Source organism: Phaenicophaeus curvirostris, chromosome 7 (genome assembly GCF_032191515.1).
Source record: "Phaenicophaeus curvirostris isolate KB17595 chromosome 7, BPBGC_Pcur_1.0, whole genome shotgun sequence".
NCBI classification, from domain to species: domain Eukaryota; kingdom Metazoa; phylum Chordata; class Aves; order Cuculiformes; family Cuculidae; genus Phaenicophaeus; species Phaenicophaeus curvirostris.
This window is the reverse complement of record NC_091398.1, coordinates 14,613,570-14,633,807: the sequence shown is the minus strand read 5'-3', so window position 1 is coordinate 14,633,807 and position 20,238 is coordinate 14,613,570. Positions and strand designations below refer to the sequence as shown.

The 20,238-nt window shown below is 40.4% G+C and overlaps 1 protein-coding gene across 2 annotated transcripts in view; it reads left to right on the top strand.

Annotated features, from left to right (window-relative positions):
• Positions 1 to 20,238, top strand: part of PARD3B (par-3 family cell polarity regulator beta) — a 429,894-nt gene that overhangs the window by 359,830 nt on the left and 49,826 nt on the right. For both annotated transcript variants that reach the window (XM_069860945.1, XM_069860946.1), the window contains one exon: positions 18,683 to 18,818. In XM_069860945.1, the coding sequence (XP_069717046.1) occupies positions 18,683 to 18,818 (136 nt within the window). The remainder of the gene's footprint in view (positions 1 to 18,682; positions 18,819 to 20,238) is intronic.

Below are 20,238 nucleotides of genomic sequence, written 5' to 3'. Positions count from 1 at the left end.
TCTCTGTGGAGCGGGTCCGGTCTGCAAATGGGTCCCTCCATTCCTTTTAGGAGGGAGTCCCCTACAACAATCACCCTCCTCTTCTTCTTGATGGAGGATGTTTTTATCTTTTTTTGAGAATGGTGCAGCCTAGGGAAGGATTCTAGGCTGTGGGAGCCACCATCCTCATCCTCAGGGCTGGATTCCACCTGCAGCACCTGATACTTGTTCACCAGGGGGATTTGGGGCTTTGCTGTATGGGTGAGGGGAGTAGGTTTCCTTCCTCTGGCAGGAACTTGCTGCCATTCCCCATCTCTTGTAACCCCAACCTTGCAGCTTGCAGGTGGATGATGTTCGGACACTCCAGCCCCAGCAGGCTGCTGAGTTAGTGAGAGGGCCCTGCTCCACTGGTCAATCTCCCTTTCACACTCCCTGATGGTCCTCAGTCTCTTCACCTCCTCTCTTAGCTCCTTCACCATGTGAAGGAGTTCCCCCACTCGAGCGCAGCTTTCACAAGTGGGGCCAGGACCAGAGGCACGAGTTGCAAAATTGTGCCAAGAAAAATGCCGTTTCTCAGAAAATATTCAAAATACGCATTGGTTAAAGTGTAGCATAAACAAAATAGATTATGTAAGGTTCACGGGCCCTTGTTTGGGATGAGATCACTTACTGTTGGTCCATCACTTCTCTCCGAACAACACTTAGTGCTCACATCTAAAAAGCAATGTATGAACTACAGGTTTCCCCATACACTTTGAAAAAGCTGGTTAGGGAGCTATGGGCACTAAATCAGCACAGCTTCCTTCAGCTCTACATGAGAGACACTGTCGTGCTTGCATAACACAGCAGTGGTTCCAGACCTTTAAGAAAACACATTACTTTCAAATGGGTCAGGAAACAACTGATTGATTTGCAGGTAACAAATATGAATGTGTGTTTACTGGGAAGAAAAGTGACAGTTCACATCTGAATTTAGATAAACACATAAATTTGGTAGTGGATCCTTCATTTCTGTAGATGTAGGTAGTAACGCGATAGTCGCTGTAAATTATGAGATCACAGCAGTTGCTGCAGTACAGTAAAGGATACAAGAACAGATGAAATCATTAATGTTTTCATATTGTATCGTGTCTTATTTCCAGTAACATAGCGTGCCTGGTACTTAATGGGACATATCTTTGAAAGAATCAGCAGGTATGATGTTCTGGAAAACATGAAAATCTGCAACCTTGCATCAGAGGCCAAAGCAATATCTTAGGTCTGATGATTTTTTTAAGTACAAATTGTGTCATTGGTACAGTTGCATAAGCTAGAAATTGTAAATATATGTTGCGCAATCTGCAAAGCAAATGATAGCATGTGGATTTGTATCTGCTGCTCAGAAAGAAGACTGATGTGCAAGTCCTGTTTCCATCAAAGTGGCAACATTTCTGTTGATTGAAGTGGGAAATCGGAACCAATTCCCCTGCCTGATTTTCCCTGAAAGAATGATGAAGTGATGTTTTTTTTCTGTTTTAAACTTATTAGTTTCACAGCCAGATTACTGTAACTTGAGCTTTTTTGCCATACTTCTGCATGACTGTTTTTGCTAACCACTTCTGTTACCTCTTAGCCTGTTCTTTGCATCATGCTATTGACAAAATGAGTTTTACATTTTTTTTACCCCAAAGTTTAAAGCATAGAATACGGAAGAAATCTATACAAAAAAAGTCTGAAACATTAATTGGACTAGACTACAGCATTTGAAGTAACCCATTCTATTGTCCATTTACCTCCCACATGAAATGAAAACTCTATTTTGATCTGAACTGTCACAGATAATTTCTGCACATAAAACACATCCAGAGACAGCTTTCAAATGGAGTTGTCACTTCTTATTTAGCAGGCTGGGGACTCTCTATTGTTGTCAAACCCTCTTTGCAAAAGCATCACTAACACACTGATTTGCACAGTTGTATGTAAGAGGAGGAATGGTTGGACAGCCTCTACGAAACAAAAAAATTGTATGTGGGTGCTGGAATCCTCTGCAGCTGTACTTACCTTTCGTCTTAGGAGAAAATTCCTTTTTATTTTAATGCTAGTTTTAAGCAGATTTTCATACCTTGTGCTGGTGTGGGGAAGGTTGTTTTTTACTGTAACAAGGTTTTAGTGTAAACAGTGATGATGAACATTTAAAAGCTAGTAACCAGCATTCTGTTATTTTTCCTGACCTCTGTGGGTCCAGAAGTTTGGCTTTGATCTCTTCACAAATTTCAGGAATTCTTAAGCAAGTGCACTGGGGCTATCTCTGAACTGCGAGTACAGAACTGCTGCCTCAGACTGTATTCCAGCTAAGATGCTGAGGCAGGACTGTAGGGCACTTGTTTCCAGACTGCTATTCCAATGGTGGCCAATGTGGCCATCCAGTAAAGCCAGCTGGAAGACCCTGCTACCGCATTGCAGAGGACAGCTGCTTAGAAGTTGAGGACTCCCATTCTTCAGACTTTATTTTTATAACATTGTTTGCCCTCAAACATGATATATTTTTGTAATATAAATTTATATCCTGTGGCCTCAGTTGTATTTCTGATAAGTTTATGCTCTTGGAATATGCAGTCAAGTAGCAGTAACATATAATTTTATTTCATTTTCTTCCCAAGTTTGAAACATTGACCGTGATAGGGGTGAAGAATGTGGTTAGTGTGATCAGTTGTCCTTCATCGCTGTCTCCACAACTATTCTGTGCAGGATTAAACAGCAAAACACAAGCTGTCAGAGTGCTCTTCTGACCTAATTCTGCACCACAACACAGATAGCAGACTATCTGCTGATCTATCTGATAAGCATGACTTTGTCAATTCCAGATGTGTGTTCAGGATTGAAAGGAGTGAAACGTGAAGCCCAAGAGTCAAGGTCTTGCATTTTCTCCAGCTGCCTGAATCTTTTGGTGTCTTCACTGCTGCAGCTGGGGCTGGGGGGCAGGACTGGAGGGAGGGAAGCCGCCTGCTGCAGTGTGGAACCCACAGAAAAACAAAACTAAAAGCTAGAGTCTTAAATGTTACTGGTCAAAGCCAATTGCCTATTTTAAGGGCCATATCTTCTGTAATGAAGCAAGAGATGCAGACTGGAAATTACATTCTGATTTCTAAACATATGCCAGAAGATCTGAAGGTTCTTTGTTCAATGTGTCTCAAACTCCCTCCAGGAGAGGGATATAATGGGGAGGGGGCTTCTCTGTTCCCACTTTTGCCAGTAAATGTAATGTATTCATGAATCAATTTTAATGGCTGTCCCATGGGGAGCAGTGAATTAGATGGGGGAAAAAGGTAGTTTTTTTGCATTAATGGAGAATATGGAGAATGGAAAAAAAATGAGTGTAGGAAAAATCTTACGGTCACTGTGCTTAAGTCAATGATAATGCACATCCACAGGGTTTTAAACCTTGGCTATTACAGAAAAATGCAGCAGATGGAAGCGATCCCTACTCCTTCTTCTCCCAGATCTTAGTGGGCAGGCTTGCTTTCCTCTTTACAGGTGGGACAAGAGTACAGAACTGGACTGGATACAGCATATCCATCTCTCCTGCGCCAGGAATGGAGGCTGTGATCCATATTTATGCTCAGTTAGCAAGCTTTTAAAGTTGAGGACTAGAGAAGTGGATGGACATTTATCCTACACTGGAAATAGTAGTTTTGGAGTCTTTGCTTTCACAGGTATTCTGTAGACACTTTTACAGTTACCTGGCACCAAAGTGATTTGATCCTGTTTGTCCAGTAGCTCTATCAAGTTGGTAATCCTTTTAAATTAAAAAAAAAAGGGGCGGGGGGGGTATGGGGAAGTGTACTGCCTGTAGCGATTTTAAACAGCAGTGAGGCTCAGAAGCTCTGAAATTCTTTGCAGCCTATGTAGACATGTTACATTTGCCTCCTTCCCAAAACACCAAGTACCACTGTCAGGCATCCTGCAAAACAGTATTGTTTCCATAGTATCTTGTGCTCCCCTACCTGCTTTTACTGTTTCTGTCCTTCTGCTGCATGTGGGAACAGGACTGTCTGTTTATTATGCATCTGTGCAGAGCCTGTTGCAAGGAGAGCTATAGCTCTGATGGGGATGTCAGTGGTGTTTTGCCTGCAGGTGTTCCTGAGGTGGTTTTGAAAGGCTGGAAGGCTATCTCAAAACCATACGGAGGTAAGGAAGATGCTGGTCAGAAGCTGGAGTGAAGCCACCTTGTTAGTGAGACTACCTTGTTTAGCCTGGCCCTCACTACAGAATTCGGAAAGATCTCTACCCTCATGTGTTTACCTGACCTTTCAGAGGCAGCATATGCCTGTTCCTCCCCTGCGCAACAAACCAGCTAGTAAATGCCCTGCTCCAATCCAAAGGTGACGTTTGTACTGGTGTGTCCTAAGCACGATACCATCCAAAAAAAAAGAAAAAAAATTTAAAGCTTGCTTTTCTGCAGGTCTGCCTTCAAAACACAAAGCAAACTTGTCCCACAGCAATGCCAATTACTGACTCTTGAGAATATCCCAAACAGTCACACCCTCATTTCAAAGGTAATATATGGGACCGTTATCTGAACAAATACAGTGCATGTCACTGAAAATCCATTGATAATGGTGAATTCGGGTTACTGCTGACTGCAGATAAGGGATGGTGAGTAAGGGGTAAAACATTAGCCCTTGAGCTATATGAGGGGTTTTCTCTGTAAACAGGTCAGAGTCTCCAAGCCAAGTGGGATAAAAAGAAAAGCTGGAGATGAGTCTCAGGGAAGAGGTGGGGAGGTAAGGAGGCAAGGAAGGAAGAAGGAATGACAAAACTAAAAAAGCATCCTTTGGGGCAAGGGGGAAATCAGATGAAAAGATTTTTTAAAAGGAAAACATTAAGGAACTGAACAATGCCAAGAGCTCTTATTTGCAGACTGGCAAAAAGGTGTTTGTATATAGAAGAGTTAATTCAGGTTTGAAAAAGTCCAAGAGTTACAGGGAAAGCTGAATTGTCTGATTATTTTGAAGTCTTCAAGCATATAGGAAAACTATGGAAAAAAATATATACTGCTAGAAATATTCTTATCTGCTGTGGGAAAAGTGTTTGTGTTCGAAAACAGTGTTGTGTCAATATTGTTTGAGTGTCCTGAACTTCGTTGTTAAATGACATTAATGTGTGGAAATCTGAAACATTGCGAGATTTTATTCTTTTAAGGAACTTAAAAGAATATGTGATGCTCATGTGATGTGATGATGTGACGCTGCTACATACCTCCTTCCAGTAAAAAACGTGGAATTCCAGAGATATACTGTCTATAGATCAAGGTTTGATGAAGTTACCCTTCATTGACTCAAATATCCACGGTTTGCAGAGCCAGCTCCCTTCAATAGTCAGAAGAGGCCCCTGCAGCGGGTGTGTTAGAGGAGCTGCAGCTGGGGTCCTGCCCTGCGCTGTCCTCTGCTCCAGTGCCTCCCTCCACTGTCCGCAGTGGAGCTCGCAACAGGAACCTTGGTGAATATCCTCCCAACAGGGGATTTCAGGAGTGGTCCAAGGGCACAGTACATGCACATCCTCAACATCAGTGATTGGTTCTTTTAGTTATTCATTTTGTTCAAGTTATGAAATAGAGGTGATGGAAGGAGAGATTTGGTGTTTTGGTCTTGATTCAGAGTACGTTTACCATGAACCACTCCTCCGCAGCCTTTTCTGTAGTACTCACTTGTTGGCTTTGACCATAATTATTAGTTGTCTGAGTCAGGAGACTAGGTTCTTCTGTAACAAATGGAGAGAGATGGGCTCCGCTGCTTTCGGAGTGGAGCTTCACTTTCTCTGGCTGCAGCTATGTCACATATTTATCTGTTTTTCTATTGTAAACATGGTTTGCTTTTACAAGCTTGAGGATTTTGGGGAGCAATAATGCCTCTATTAGAAGCATTAGCTTTTGAGGCTGCTTTTTACCATAGGGGGAACTAAGCAGTAGTCACTGCCTGCAGACCTCCAGCTCTGGTGGTAAGGGAGGAGAGGAGGAGCGAGTGTTTTGGCAGCATATACAGACTTGTCTCCATCTCCATCTGAGGAAGCTTCTGCTGCAGCTGCCAGATGAAGCCTTTGGGCTTGTAGGGGACAGCTGTGGCACCCGCATGGTTCCCATCGGTGGTGGCAGCAACAGGAATAGGAGCTGTATTCTCAGCACTCTCCTTCCCCGGGGAGTGCAGGAGAGCATGTAGGAGTGGGTTTGTAGAAGGGAGTAGAGGTACAGAATTGCACAGAGGCAGGGGAGGATGTCTGTCTCCCTCCTTCCCCATACATGAAAGCTGCAGAAGCTGTGCACCCACTCTTCCCCAACCCATCAGTCCTTTGCTAATTGTCTTCCCCCACCTAAAACTTTTTTGGTCTTTTCCTGCCCTCCTCCTTTTTCCCCCCACAGTCTATTGAAATCTTCCCTGCCTCCCCCTGAAATGCTCTGCTGTTGCCAAACTGCATTTTTCTACCCCTGAACGAGAACAAAATAAACTACTTTATCTTGATCATTTGGGCAGCAAAATGCAATTATGCTTGTGTTGCTGCAGATCTTTAAGCCAACTCTGGTCTGGACACTTCTATCAGTCTAATCTACTGAATATCTCAGATACTCTTACATTAGAAAAAAATGGTATTTTATGCAGAATTTTTTAAAAAGCCAGCTGTGTACTTATGCATGCACAAAACCACAGTGATATACATGTCCTCATATCTCTCGGTATGTGTGTATGTACATGCATAATAAATAATATATATATAACACTTTGAAAGTCCACACCTAACTTGCTAATGTCAGCTACAGTTGATAGACAGCTAAGTCAGACTTCCTTTATAGTCCATTTCTAAAATGAAACCATAAATTCTAAAGCCAGGCTTCATCATTGCAGAGAAAAAAGCTTTTCCAGCCTATTGATGAAATATAACATTTGATAGGATTTATGAGGCCCAGATTCAGGAGGATCATTTGCAGAGCACTTAAAGCTGCTTTTTCCTGCCCTTTGCCTTCCCTCCTCCCAAATACACATACCAAAAAAAGCCATTAGTAATGAAAAATTATTAAGGAAGATTTTTCTTGATTCCATACAAATGTCAGTTTGAGAGAAAAAGGAAGAAAATAGTTGCATGAGTTCTTATAGTGAAGGAGTCTAAGTTAGAGCCAGGCTGAGAGGAATACTGACTTTTATTATTAAATACACAATGTGATTATTTGCTATAATACAGTCATTTGTAATATGCTTGTATTTTAATGGTACTGGATGGAATTCATTTTTTTTATCACATTGAGATATTCACAAACCAACTGCATAAAGTTAAAAATAAAAACGATACCGGGCTTCTTGGTATCTTGATAAAGTTTCCTTCTGGCTTGTATTACCAGAGTGATAATTTCAGAGGAAAAACATCTTCTGTAACTTGTGATCACAGTATCTGTCAAATGGTAGGAAATGAAGAAAACTGCCAGACAGTGTCAGATTTATTAACAGCTCTAAGAAAACCAAAATTAATGCATTTTCTTGTCTTTGATGGGTTGAAATGTCCATGTGCTGTACTTATCTTAATGGACAAGTGAAGGAAGTAGCACTCATCAATTAAGGTCTCTCATTAAACTGACTACAGTTTAAACCGGAGCACATGCAGGAGTGCTGTGTGCTTTCCAGCTGTACTTCGAAGGTGTTGTGGTTGTTGTTTAGGAGTGCTCAACCTACACATGCCAGGAGCAAACCAGCTTTAAGCTGCTTTCAGGAGTGAGCAGCTCACCACTTGACCGGGGAGCATGCTGTCCTGTGGGGCTGGGAGGGGCACAGCCATACAAACCCAGACTGTGCCAGCTGTGGGAGAGATGTTGCTGGCCTGACTTCCATTGAAAAGCTGTGTTTCCACCTGTTAATAACCAGCCTTCAACCATTCGGTTTGAAAATGCATATGTAGGAGGTGTGTTGAAGCTGAATTTTTATGGAACGTGATGACAGCTGTTTGGGGGGGGTGGGGGCTTGGAGGGAGAAGACAAGGGGTTGTACAAAGTCAGCGTAAAAAGTATAAACTAGAAGCATATGATTCTTTCAATAAGAAGCTGTAGCCTTTCCATGCGCTGGAAATGGGAGCTTTATATTTAGGAAGGGAACACAGCCTGGTCTTAGACCAGGCTGAGCCTTTTGCCATCCCTTGAACGTTGAAAATTTGACTAAGTTGTAAGATTTAGAGTACTTTCTGCACACATGATAGAAAGCTCACTGCTCACTTCACCAGAAGTTCTTGTCCTGAACTGCCAGAGCCTAAACATACTTTTCTAGTAGTAGATTCTCCTGGCTGAAGGAGCCAGAGAGATTCCTGGTGCAGGAATTAAGGACGAGGTGCTTGGGGCATGGTCAGTGTCCCCTTGCCCTTATGCGCTACCTTCCAGGGTGGGGAAAGAATGAGCTGATTTGAATGCAAAAGCCTAAGAAATACCCTGGTCAGGCAGGACAGGAATAGGAGAGGAGAATATGGGCAGAATAGGCAGCCAGAGAATATGGAGAATAAAGGGGGAGCGCTGAGTCAGTGCAGAGTTGTGGTCGATGAGTGGGTGCTTCAGAGTAGGGAGAAGTTTGCTGGTAATTTAACATTTTCCTAAACAATTGCTGAGAATGATGTGTGTTTATCTTCAGTCTTAAACACCTGAAAGTCATTCTTGACTTCTCTAAGTGGAAAAGCGGGAGTAGTTTCAGAGACACATTTGAGCTACAGCCATAAGAAGAAGGCACTAGAAAATCTGTGCGTCCAGGAGCTTCTGTTGCCTGCACAGAAAAAAGTAATAAAGGTACTCTGCTAACTTTAGGCCCCTGAGTTCAGAAGTATTTATCTGAAATGCAGTTCGGCTTGTAAAGTATTTAATGCTGTTGATGTGGATCTTGTGATGAAAGCTAGTTGAAGGAATGTGCAGTCCCCAGTCTTTGAGAATGCGAACAAAACAACTGTGCTATGAGGAGCACAGCTGCACCAGGGAGAGGTGCCCGAGGAAGGTTGCTGTAAGGGTAGGTAGGGTGGCCTTGAAGGCAGCAGAACTTTGCAAAATCCATCAGCTGCTTCAGCATCTGGCAGGGTGTCTTGTGAGCAATAACCACAAGCTAAGTTTGCCATATATAATTCCTAAGAGAAGCTAGTGGTAACTGGTGTTTTGACTTTTGAGCGTGTCCCTGTGAAACTGCTCAAATCTCAGTTGTAGTTTGGAAATGCTGCCCTATCAGAGAGCTAAAATGGATTTACCTTCAGAGCTGTCCCCATGGTAAGATTGCCATAAAATTTTTAGCCCCTTGCACTTCTAGAGTCTAGAAAATATAATTAAGCCTGTTTCTCTCGCACATCTGTTAAATGCTTTGTGTGTTGTATTAGTATATATTCAGAAGTGAACTTTGGATGATTGTATTGGAGTAAGGATGTTCCAAAGACTGTGTATGGCTTATGCTCCCCTCTGTGAGAAATCTCAGTCATTCAGCTATGCTCAACAGTGCTTTTATTTTGCTGTGCCTTGCACACACAGCTAGCAAAATACATTAGAAATAACTTCATTTGTTGTTTTGCTTTTCTTTAGCTTGCAGTTGGAACGTTAAATGCTTTCCTTATAAGGCTTACGTGCTTTACCTTGCATGTGCCAGTGGCTTAATAAGAACATGTACTGTCTTTCTGTAGCAAATCCAATGATTTCTCCATGCACGTATATTTAGTTGTACATATAAATAGAATCCAGGCACTGTTAGATGCGTATGAAAGTGTACGTCAGATTGAAATGGTAACATATGAGGTTTTCTGCAGTTCCATTTATGAAGTGTCAAGTTAAAAACGAAGCTGTGAAGTAGCCAGAAAACTTTTTATTTCTGCAGCCAAAGGCATATGCTTATACAGCCTAACCTAATTAGGTCTCAGATATATTCTTAGAATGGTCAGTATTTCATGTGTTGTATCATTGTCTACGAGTTGCTTTTTCATTTTAGTCCTACTTTTACGCAGCAAAATGTAGGAGAATGTTGTTACAGATGTCTGGCTCCTTTCACCGATTTTGTTGCTGTCTACAGCAAAATTTGAGTTTTAGCTATACAGTGCAAATTCCCTCTGAATCGTTGGATGCCCTTAAACAGTGTAGTACTGGAATATGTGTAAATGTCTGCAAAGTACAGTGATTGGAGTGGCTGGTTTAAGAGGAGCTATAAAATGGTTCCAGCTGGAGTGCATTCTTGAGGTAAGCTCAAAATACACTCCAAATTGTCAGCACACTACTCAGGAAAAACACAAGAAACAAATAATCTTTAGTGTGCTTTGCTTCCTTTAATGCGCAGGAGGATAGTGTAAATGGAAGCTGGTCAATTTTCAACAGTTTGTGTAAAATTGTCCCTAGGTTTTGCTTCTGTACTTCAGCCTTTGTGAATAAATGCGTCACACTGGACTGCAAGTGTACCTGTGTGTATTTCTGTGGACGTACCGCCGTCTGTATTTCCATAAGTATTGTGTATCTGTCCATTAATATTTATATGGAACTGAGAGCTTTGGTTCTTGCAATTTTTAATAAACATTGATGGTGTTACTAGTTTATACAGAGCATTCAATATACTCCATCAAAATGGCAGCTCTAATTAGGTTCCTTGAATTAGCTAATGGATTTTGAGAAAGATAGCTTACAAAGCTCTTACAGCTGTCCAAGATACTCCTGCCATGGCAGAAAGACAAAAGGCCACTGGAAGCTAAAGGCTTTAAAGCTTGAGAAATGCAGCTGACAGTTAAAAAAGATAAATTACATTTGTATTTTTTTCCCGTAAAAGTCCTAATGCTGGATTAATGTTATCCTCATAGTGACCATTCATTAAAAACACCAAAAAAAGCCACCTTTATATAGCAGTAAGGATGCATTTTGCCTGTGAGAACTATGCTTTTCCCTGATACTTTGCACGTGGTATACATTAATTCTTTTTTGGAAAAAAATGTAAACTATATTTGCAACAGTGTTACAGACACAGAGACTTTTTTTTTTTTTTTGAGTTGAGGTTGAAATTTCTACCTTATTTCTACCTAGGCCAGGTATTATGAAAACAAACCACACAGAGGATTAGTTGCTGCCACTCTTCCAGTGGCATAGATTTACGTGTGTGTAACGAAGAACAGGAGATAGTCTCCAGTCTGAAACTTGGAGAGATCATTTCAAGGAGGAAGGAGATAGTTACTCTGGGCTTTGTAGTTTTTAACAAAATACGGTTTAGAACATGGGCAAGCAGCATCTGCTGTGAGTGAATTCTTACATCCTCACTTCTTACCTCACAAGGGAGCACAGAAATTAAGACTGCACTGAATTGTCACCTTCTCTCCCTCCTGCCTTTGCTTTGTATGCTAAAGGAAATTCCTGAGGGACTCTTGAAGGGATGATTCGTTGGAAGTCTGTAAGGTACTTATTTCAGCTTTAGCGATAAATTTAATAAACTGTAGTGCAAAAAGCAATAGTCTGCAAGTGAAAAAAACTAGCTGCCAGTTGCAGGCAGGTGTGATAGCCATTAAGAAAGAGAGCTACATTTCCACACAAGAGTTTTGCATTCAGCATTTGCTTTGTTGAATTGTTGAAGCTGCTGTAAATGGAGTTCGGAGGGCTGAAAAATCTGCTCTGTGTTGATGTGACCTATCTATTGTAAATATGCCAGCTGCTTTACATCAGTAAAGTAAAATACCCCCTCCCAAGCCCTGTTGTAATACAAAGTGCCAAAAAATGGCAATTTAAGTACTTTGCTGTGTAAATCCAGAAGAAATTACCTTGGAGAGAAGGCCCTCGATTATGCCTCACACGTGACTTCTGCATGATGGATAAAAGATGTAATTGATATCATCTTTAGTGAAGAAACCAGAAACTGTTGCATTGTCTAGAGGCTACTGAAAATACCAGGAAAATCTGGTTTTCATTATTTTCATTGTGTATTGTTTATAGAGAGTTTGGTTGTTGTCAGCAGCCGAGTCCCTAATCTCCCTGCTTTCCTAGCCCTTCGGAGACAAGTGCACATCTCAGATCAACAAGACAGCAGTAAACTGGTCACATGCCAGAAGCAGACATTGCCATTAACCAGCCTGAACTGCAAGGCATCTTTTTTATTATTATGAGTTAAAATGCAGTGATTGCCTTCCTTGATGAGGCACAATAGCATGAGCAAGAAAAAAGGAAAAAAATATATATTCTCTTTGAGCTAAAAAAGACAAGCTGTCTAGAAAGAAGAAAATGTCCCCTTTATTTTTTTCCTTCCTATTTGATGGTAAATAACCTGTTTCTGTTAGAGTAGCACATACTATATCTGCTGTTACAGCAAAATTAAACCTCAGTGTGTCAATTTTGTTTCTGTAAAACAACAAATTAGTCTATACCTCCCACTGTTTCTGGCCAGCTGTAGTCAACTATAAGTTATAAAGGAGAGTAATGGAGATTAGAAGTGGCCCAGATTGAAAAGATGATGCTCGTCTGAATGTCCAGGCCACCTGCCATGACAAACAGGAAAAGGTGTTGTATGTCATGTGAAAAGAGGGAAACATGAAAGGATGCTTTATGTCAAACCACTGAGAGATGTTTTATAAAGAGTTTGGAAAAACTGAGGGTGATACAAGTCTGTTGGTCTCAATCTTCAAATTGTTCTTTTGAGGCTTCTGTAAACATATTATGAGTTATTTGGGGAAATAAAAGGTTAATGATGCTACTAATTTATATCATGCAAGGTTCTCTTTCCTTCTTTCTTCATAATGAGTCTGTAGGAACCTAAGAATATCATCATCTTTCTTTCTACTAAGCACCTAATGTCAAGGGGTCAGTAGTGATGTTACAGGGTCAATAGGACTCAATTTACATCCAGACAAATGGTAGTCATGTGCTGCCCTAAGAGTCTTTGACCTTTTGGACAGAAGTGGTTGTACTGCTTTTATGTTAGCCTAAAGAATTGAAAGGTGACAGTGTATGTTCCACTGAAGCTCAGTTACGACTTTTTAAAATATTGTAAAGCAAGTTGAGACTCAGGGACTTGAGTATACAAGTTCAAATAAATAAGTGAAAATAGCTTCTTCAGTGTAGTTTGTTTTCCTGCAGTTTACTTACAATTATTGACTTTATATGTATTTATGTACATATGGGTGGAAAGAAACATATCCATCTAATGCTCCTCATGTAAGCACATCTATACAGATCCTCTCAGGGTGGTCCTGGGCTCAAAGTCTTCCTCCTGGTCACTTTGTAGAGATTTCTAAATTGATTATCCTGCTGGGTCTCTCTCCGTTGATAAAGACGGCAGTTGTGCGTACATAGGCTCTATTCCTGCCTGGAACAAGAAAGCTAGTGTTACGGCCACTGCATGGTTCAAGTAGCTAGAAATACATCATTCTTCAGTTGGGTCCTCAGCATGGGGTGTGTATAGCCAAAACCCAGGCTGGCTCCAAGATGATTCCTGAGCCTGCAAGGCAGTATCAGTGGTGTCAACAACGTATTTCTAACAAGTCTTTCATTGCAATATCATTCATTTACTTGAGTGCATACAAAAACAAATGTTCATTTCTTTCTGAACTCTCTTGTTGGTTAACAAAGGTGAAAGCTGAAATATTGTAGAATTATGTTCTTATCATTGATTTTCTTTTTATCACTTCCTACCGTTCTTTTTATTCCCTCTTACTATTGAGATTACAGAAATACCCTCATAACCAATGTAGTACTTCAGGGTAGAAAGGCAAGGGCTGGAAATGGGAGAGTAACATACTCAAATATTTCTTTGTTGTAACTTCCAAATGGAAGTTTTATCCTTAGTGAAATATATTCTTGCATGCTCTGTTGGACTCCCTTATACTGTGTATCTTTGTAGACAACTGTATTCCTTTCAGTATATAAAGTTAGTTGTGGTTTCTAGCAGATTGTGAATGGAAGATTGTCCATTCTCTTGAGTCTGAATCACACTTTGTCTTAGATTTGTTTGTTAATGGAAGATTCACCAAAAGAATAATTTTTTTTTTATTATTTTTTTTTATGTGGAAGCAGGAGTTGTGGAAACTGACAGTCAGCTGGGTGAAATGAGGATTTGAAAGAAGTGGCTGGCAAAAGCAGTTCTGTACAGTATTACTATGTTGAGGAAAACCACTGGAAACAAAACGTTTATTGCTTCTTCAAATGTCTATTTATATACAGCTTTAAGTGGTTCGTCTTACTCTGTACACATAATACCAGTTTTTAATTTTTTATTGTCTAGAAAGCTGCAGTAAGAAGTCACTAATTTAAAAAATGACATTTTAAACCTGAATTATTGAAATCTAGATTAGTGACTCCGAAGAAGAACAGAGATGAGATTTCACTGTGTAGAACCTGAGCCATATGTATTAAATACTGACGATGTTTTGATTCTGTGAAAAAAATCTTGTCTGTCATATTGCGTATATGATGTTATTGCTCATCTATCTCTTGCAGACATGATGGGATGAAATTTCACATTTGTATTTTACATAGCATTAGAGATAGCTTGAAGCTAAGTCTGTGCCGAAGTATGGTTTCCTTTTTGTTCTGGGATGCCTGTTCCTATTCCAACTGGATCAGTTGAGTGTCTGTTTCATAGAGGGCTCCGTTACAGTCGCAGTGTGCAAAGTGGAACCTTATAGTGCATCTGACAGATGCAGGCATAGGGAAGAAGGCAGGGATTTCTGGCGGTTGTTTATCTGGTTGGTAGTACAGCACGGGTTAAAATGATCCTGCAGACCTTTTGGGTTTGCTTTCTCCCAGGCCAGAAGAAAGCTTTGGTTTGTAAAAATTGTATCTAGCAAAGCTACGGAATGGCTGACAGGAGTGTGCTTGCTTTTTCCTCTTTTAAATGTTCATATAAGATTATGTATTATTTATTTTTTCTGTTTCAAAAAAAAATCCTTACAGTGTGTGCAGCTTATTCAAAGAACTGTTTAACTTACATTAAGATTGTTTGTGGTGTGGGTTTAGGGACGGTTTTTGTTACTGTTGTTTGAAGTCAGTGTCTTTGCTAAACTCTTTGTCAAGTTTCTGATTTTTTCCCCCCCGCTCCTAGACGTTATTTGAACCTTCCCCAAAAAGGTTCAGGTTCTATCCCAGTACCAGCTGCTTCTGAATCAGTATCCTTACAGGTGGCATAATTCATTCTGAATTCAGTTGCAGAATGCAGAGTCTATGGTTCTCCTACAGTCCTGTTGTGACAGCGAAGTCCATGAATAGATTAAATATCAGATCCTGGGAACATATGGTGGAGGGCAATGGCTAATGTAGGGTGGTTGCGCAGTTTTGTGGAGAATGTATAGCACAGGGAGCTGTGTGAGAGAATTGAGTTCTGCACAAAAATGTAGATATGAGGACTGTAATATTTATATGTCCTCAAGGAGGGAGCACTACATTAAATGTAAAGCTACTGTAAAAGAAATCTGTCTGATGTACTTAATAGGCTTGGTGAAAAGCTTCAGTCTACTTAATATAAATTGATTTTGATTAGAGTATTGTTTTTATATTTCTTCTGAAAGTTGAGGTTCCTTTTCAGTGTAAATAGTGATGCATCTGAAACATTTGAACTGGTATTCTGCTGTTTCCCTGTCTGAGAACTGCTATCTGATCAAACCAATATTTTTTAATTATGTATTTATAGGCAGATGGGAGAATAGTTTACAGTCAATGTATGATCCTCTCTGCAAATCTTGGAAAATTGTGTTGGGTGTTGTTTTTTTTTTAATATTGCCTTATCAGTTTCTTTTTTTTTATTACTGATGACTTCATTCTGTTTGAATTCAATGCTTCAGTTTCTTTGGGGTAAACTAATAGATTATGTATGCGATATTTGCACAGTGCTGATTGAATTCATCTGGTGAGTTTGAATGTGGTTCATATATTCACATAATTGTCAGGAGCCAACTTGAAATTCAGAACTGTTTCATGAGCATTGCACAGGGCATCGTCTTCATCTCACATTACTCAGGAGTGGGTAAAACTTTCATGGTGAGTTAGATATGCAGCTCTTTCAAAAGCTGATGTCTTTTACATTCATGCCTATAAACAGTGATGGAGAAAATAAAAAAAATAATAAAAAAAGAAAGCTGTGGACCTTTAACTGTTTCCTGAGAAAATGCAGCTGGTGTGCTGACCCACCCTGTGCCCCCACCTTTCTAGCACAACCTGAACCTGCTGGCTGTTTTTGACCAGACTTGACAGGTGATCCAATATTCAAAGGATCCTGGATCACTAAGTTTTGTGAAAATAAGCAGTCTGCAGGAGAGGACCAGATGAATGCCCTTGCAGGGGAGAAATGCTGTGGTGTCAACTCAGTCCCATTATCGGACACCAGAGAACTCACAGGAGAGAAGCACAGGAAATCAGACTTCACGGAGCTGCTTGTTTCCACAGAGATTATGCTTGTGTTTTCGCACTAATCCAGATGGATAACTTTCCATGTGCTGCTATCTTTCATTCAAACACTCTTTCTCATTCTCTCATGGTTAGGGTTTGTACTTTAATACGGCATGGCAGAGTTTTACCAAAGAAAAAGCTGTCAGGCCCAGCCTTTCAATAGGTATAACCAGATTGATCCCTGCAGCACCCATATCCACTTGCTGAGTAGATGGGTTTAAGGAGAAGGAAATTCACCTAGAGATGTGCAGCACAGGCTGCTATTACTGTCTCTTCCAATATAAATCTCAGATTTCATTTAAAAAAGAAAAAATAACACCTGTGTGGTATTTTCAGATTACCTCTTCAGCTGAAATACCTAGAGGTAGAATGTGGGTGTGCGGCCATTAGGCCACTGGTGGCGGTTGCTAATAAATTTTGCAGAGCTGCAAGGAGCCACATCAGCTGGAATGGAACTAGACCCATTGCTTGTATTTCAGCATTTCAGTCTCTTAGCTAGTGCTGCTTTGGGTAATGATGTTGGCAAAGCAACAGGGACAACACTTTGCACCTTATCTGTATGTTAGCAGCCCTAATTAAATGCTTTATCTGTACTCACAAGTGAAGTCAGGGGATTTCACAGGTATTGTATTGCTCGGGAGCTGTGGACCAAGCTTCACTGTTCTAAGTGATAGCCCCCATTAAGCTAGTCCTCAATTCCAATGGTTAGCAAACTGGAAATGTTTCTCCACTATTTGGCAGGAGTTCATGCAAGGAACAGAGGTTTTTATCTGTGGAAGAAGTCAAGGGAAAAGGGAATCTACTTTTTTTTCCTTCCTCAATAGTCCACAGAGTTGTGCAAGCTTTCTGCACCGTCTTCGCAGAGCGTGAGAAAAATTTCGTTTGCTCTGGAAGAGCTGGGTAAGTCAGCCAGAGAAGCTTGAAACCTCTGGGACTTCCTAGAGTAGAGGGACTGGATAACATAGGATTCAGGGAAAGCAAGTAATTTAAGTGTTTGATTTTTCATGGATACATAGTGATGCTGCAAGTAAACATTTCCAATCCTGGCTGCATATTCAGTTGCATTTGCACTCTATCTGGAATTTCCCTTCATTGATAAGTAGTTTCCAGCCATTCTAGCCTGCTGTTAGATACTAGGAGCTAATTATTATTGAACTCATAGGTTTACGTCCAATCTTTTGTATGTGCTTTCCAAATTTGGTTGGCTGTTCTGGCATACTCATAGTGGAGGGCAGGGTGACAAGGTGCTCCACAGAGTCTGTGCTTCTGTAAATAGCCCTTTGTTGGTGAGGCAGAGTTAAGATTGCAGATTAAGAGAATATGTGATGCTGTGCTGCAATAACAATGGTCTGAGTTTAGGAGCAGCCAAATACATTGTACAACTCCCCATGAATGCCAGTAAATGCTACTGAGCCGTGCAAGTCAGTATTCACCCTAGTGCTGACTGGAGGCCCTGCAGGAAATTTCTCTTTATTCATTTCCAATGTGGCTGTATTTTTTTGAATACTTAGGCATTTTTAGGATTTTTTTCTTTAATCCTTTAAGGTATAGCTCGAGCTTCCACAGTTGTACAAGTCCAGCTGTAAGGTTTTGGAAGGTACACCAGGGTCAGAGTCCACAAAGTCAAGCATATGTTTAACTTCACAAACTAAGCAACTCCACTAGCTTTACCATGACAGTTTGCCGTGTATTCAGTTCAGCATACAAGTGAGTCTTCGTGTATTACCAGGTGGATTACTGTTTAACTACCATTTTAAGAAAATGGTGTCAAGATTTAATACTGTGCTTTCCCATCTCTCGTGCCTACTCAGTATTTTCATGGCTGATGTTGGGTTTTTATGAGATAAAACTTCTTTCTGTGCTTCTCTGAGAATATAGACTATTCTTTACCTTGAACAAATGTAATTTTAGGGAAATTCCACATTTAGCGTGGGAGCAAAAGGGAAACATTTTTCTGGCAGCTTATCATCATCATCATCATTATTATTAAAATATGATAGCCATTTATAGCTGCTCATAGGAATGTTAAAAGTTTCCTTGTGCTCCCCCATCTGTCTGCATCCATCTGTTGTCTCTTGTCTTGTACTGAAATTGTTAAGTTCTTTAGACAGGGACAGAGTTTTTTAAAAATAAGGATCAAGTTCATAATTAGTAGCTTTATTAATAAGAGAAAGCAAAAATAAGGGTGATATGGGCCAGTGGGCACTGTGCAATTCAGGAGAATCAGTTATAATCCATTTGTCTCAGGTGTGGCAATTCTGTGTTTATGCTCATGTGTGTGCCTGCTAAGTATGTGTGTGTATATGAGTTTTATTTAGCATTTTTTCTTTTTCTCAGTGGCTGTGCAGGTGGCGGGAATGCTGATCGTATCCAGAAGTTACGGAAGGAGTACCATCAGGCCAGGCGGGAAGGCTTACCTTTCTATGAGGACGACGAGGGAAGAACACAGCCATCTGATTACGACCAGCGCTGGGTAGGTCCACAGTGTGATGTAAAGTGCTTTTGCAATGCTCAGGGCTAGCAGAAAGTGCTGATTTGTTTGTGTTTTCTGGGAATCTGTATCAGCTTAGAATGAATTTAGAGGGGGTTGTAGAAATGGAGAGATCTTTTATGCCAACCAACCTAAGAAAACATCATTAACGTGAAAACTTGGCTAAAAATACCTTTTCTCTTTGCTGTGTTTGATTATGCCCAGGTTTCTTATCTGTAGGCCCAAGATACGCAGCCATTGCCAAACTTTGTCACGTCTAGTAGCATCAAGGATTTTTATCAGGATTTATGGTACTCTGGCAGTTCATCCGGTGATTCCCTGGGTTAGAAAGAGCATTAGGAGAGCAGATTTCCACTGTGCTTAGCTGCAAAGTGAGACGGAGGACATACAGGCATGTCTGCTCCTGCCCTTCTGACTGCACAGTGGATAGTAGCAATCTGGCCACAATACATCATCAGTAATGTCTTATAAAGTGAAAAATGGAATAATTTGCTTCTCTCCTAACATAGGATCTTAAAATATTCTACCAGCGCTGTAGAACTCTTACAGACATGCTGTATTCCCTTTTTTATATCTAGGAGTCACACTACACAGAGACATATTGTCTGCCTCACTACTGAAAAGTAACCTATAGTAGAACCGGAGACTAAGTCAGGCGTCCTGGACTTTTGAATGCATTAAATGCAACAGCTATAGTCTGTGGAATCACAACTGTGGCACTTGAGCTTCACCTGAGCAGGTTTCAGAGCTGGACTCTGTTTAGAAGTAATTACAATTAACCAGCATTCAAAAATGTAGCTTTGACAATATGTAATTTATACTAATTTTGAAATTTTAGTGTAAAAAGAGGCAGAATTGTGTTAAAATCTTATGACTCTAAATGCACCTGATGTTTGGAATAACATTGTTGGTTTTAATGTCCTCCAAACTCAGTATGAATGCTGAAGCGAAATTTTCAGTTACTGGGATTGTAGTCCAAAAAAAATAGTATGCAAGACTAGTCGTTATTGCAATCACAAAGAGATAGACTTAAAAGGGGTACTTTTACATAAATTATCATATATATTTGTTCATTAACCCAAAAAATGTTGTATATATTATTCTGATTCAGTTACCAAAAGTGTCACCCTCAGCAACATAATTCTTTCCTTAGAGCAGGTAATCTACCACCTGAAATTTTGTGGCCCAAATTTGCTAATCTGTGTAGCTGCCATTCTTCCTTTGAATAGCCTTTGTAAACTGAAATGAGAATGTGCACCAAATGTGTCCTTCTGTTGAAATTGTATGGAAAGTTAAGTGTCCTGACAGAGGCCCCAGGCTGGGCCAGAGGTACCTCTTCAGCAGCCTAAGGATTTCTACTTCTTATCTGAAACTGATAAAGCTTTATTAATCCTCAGAGGAG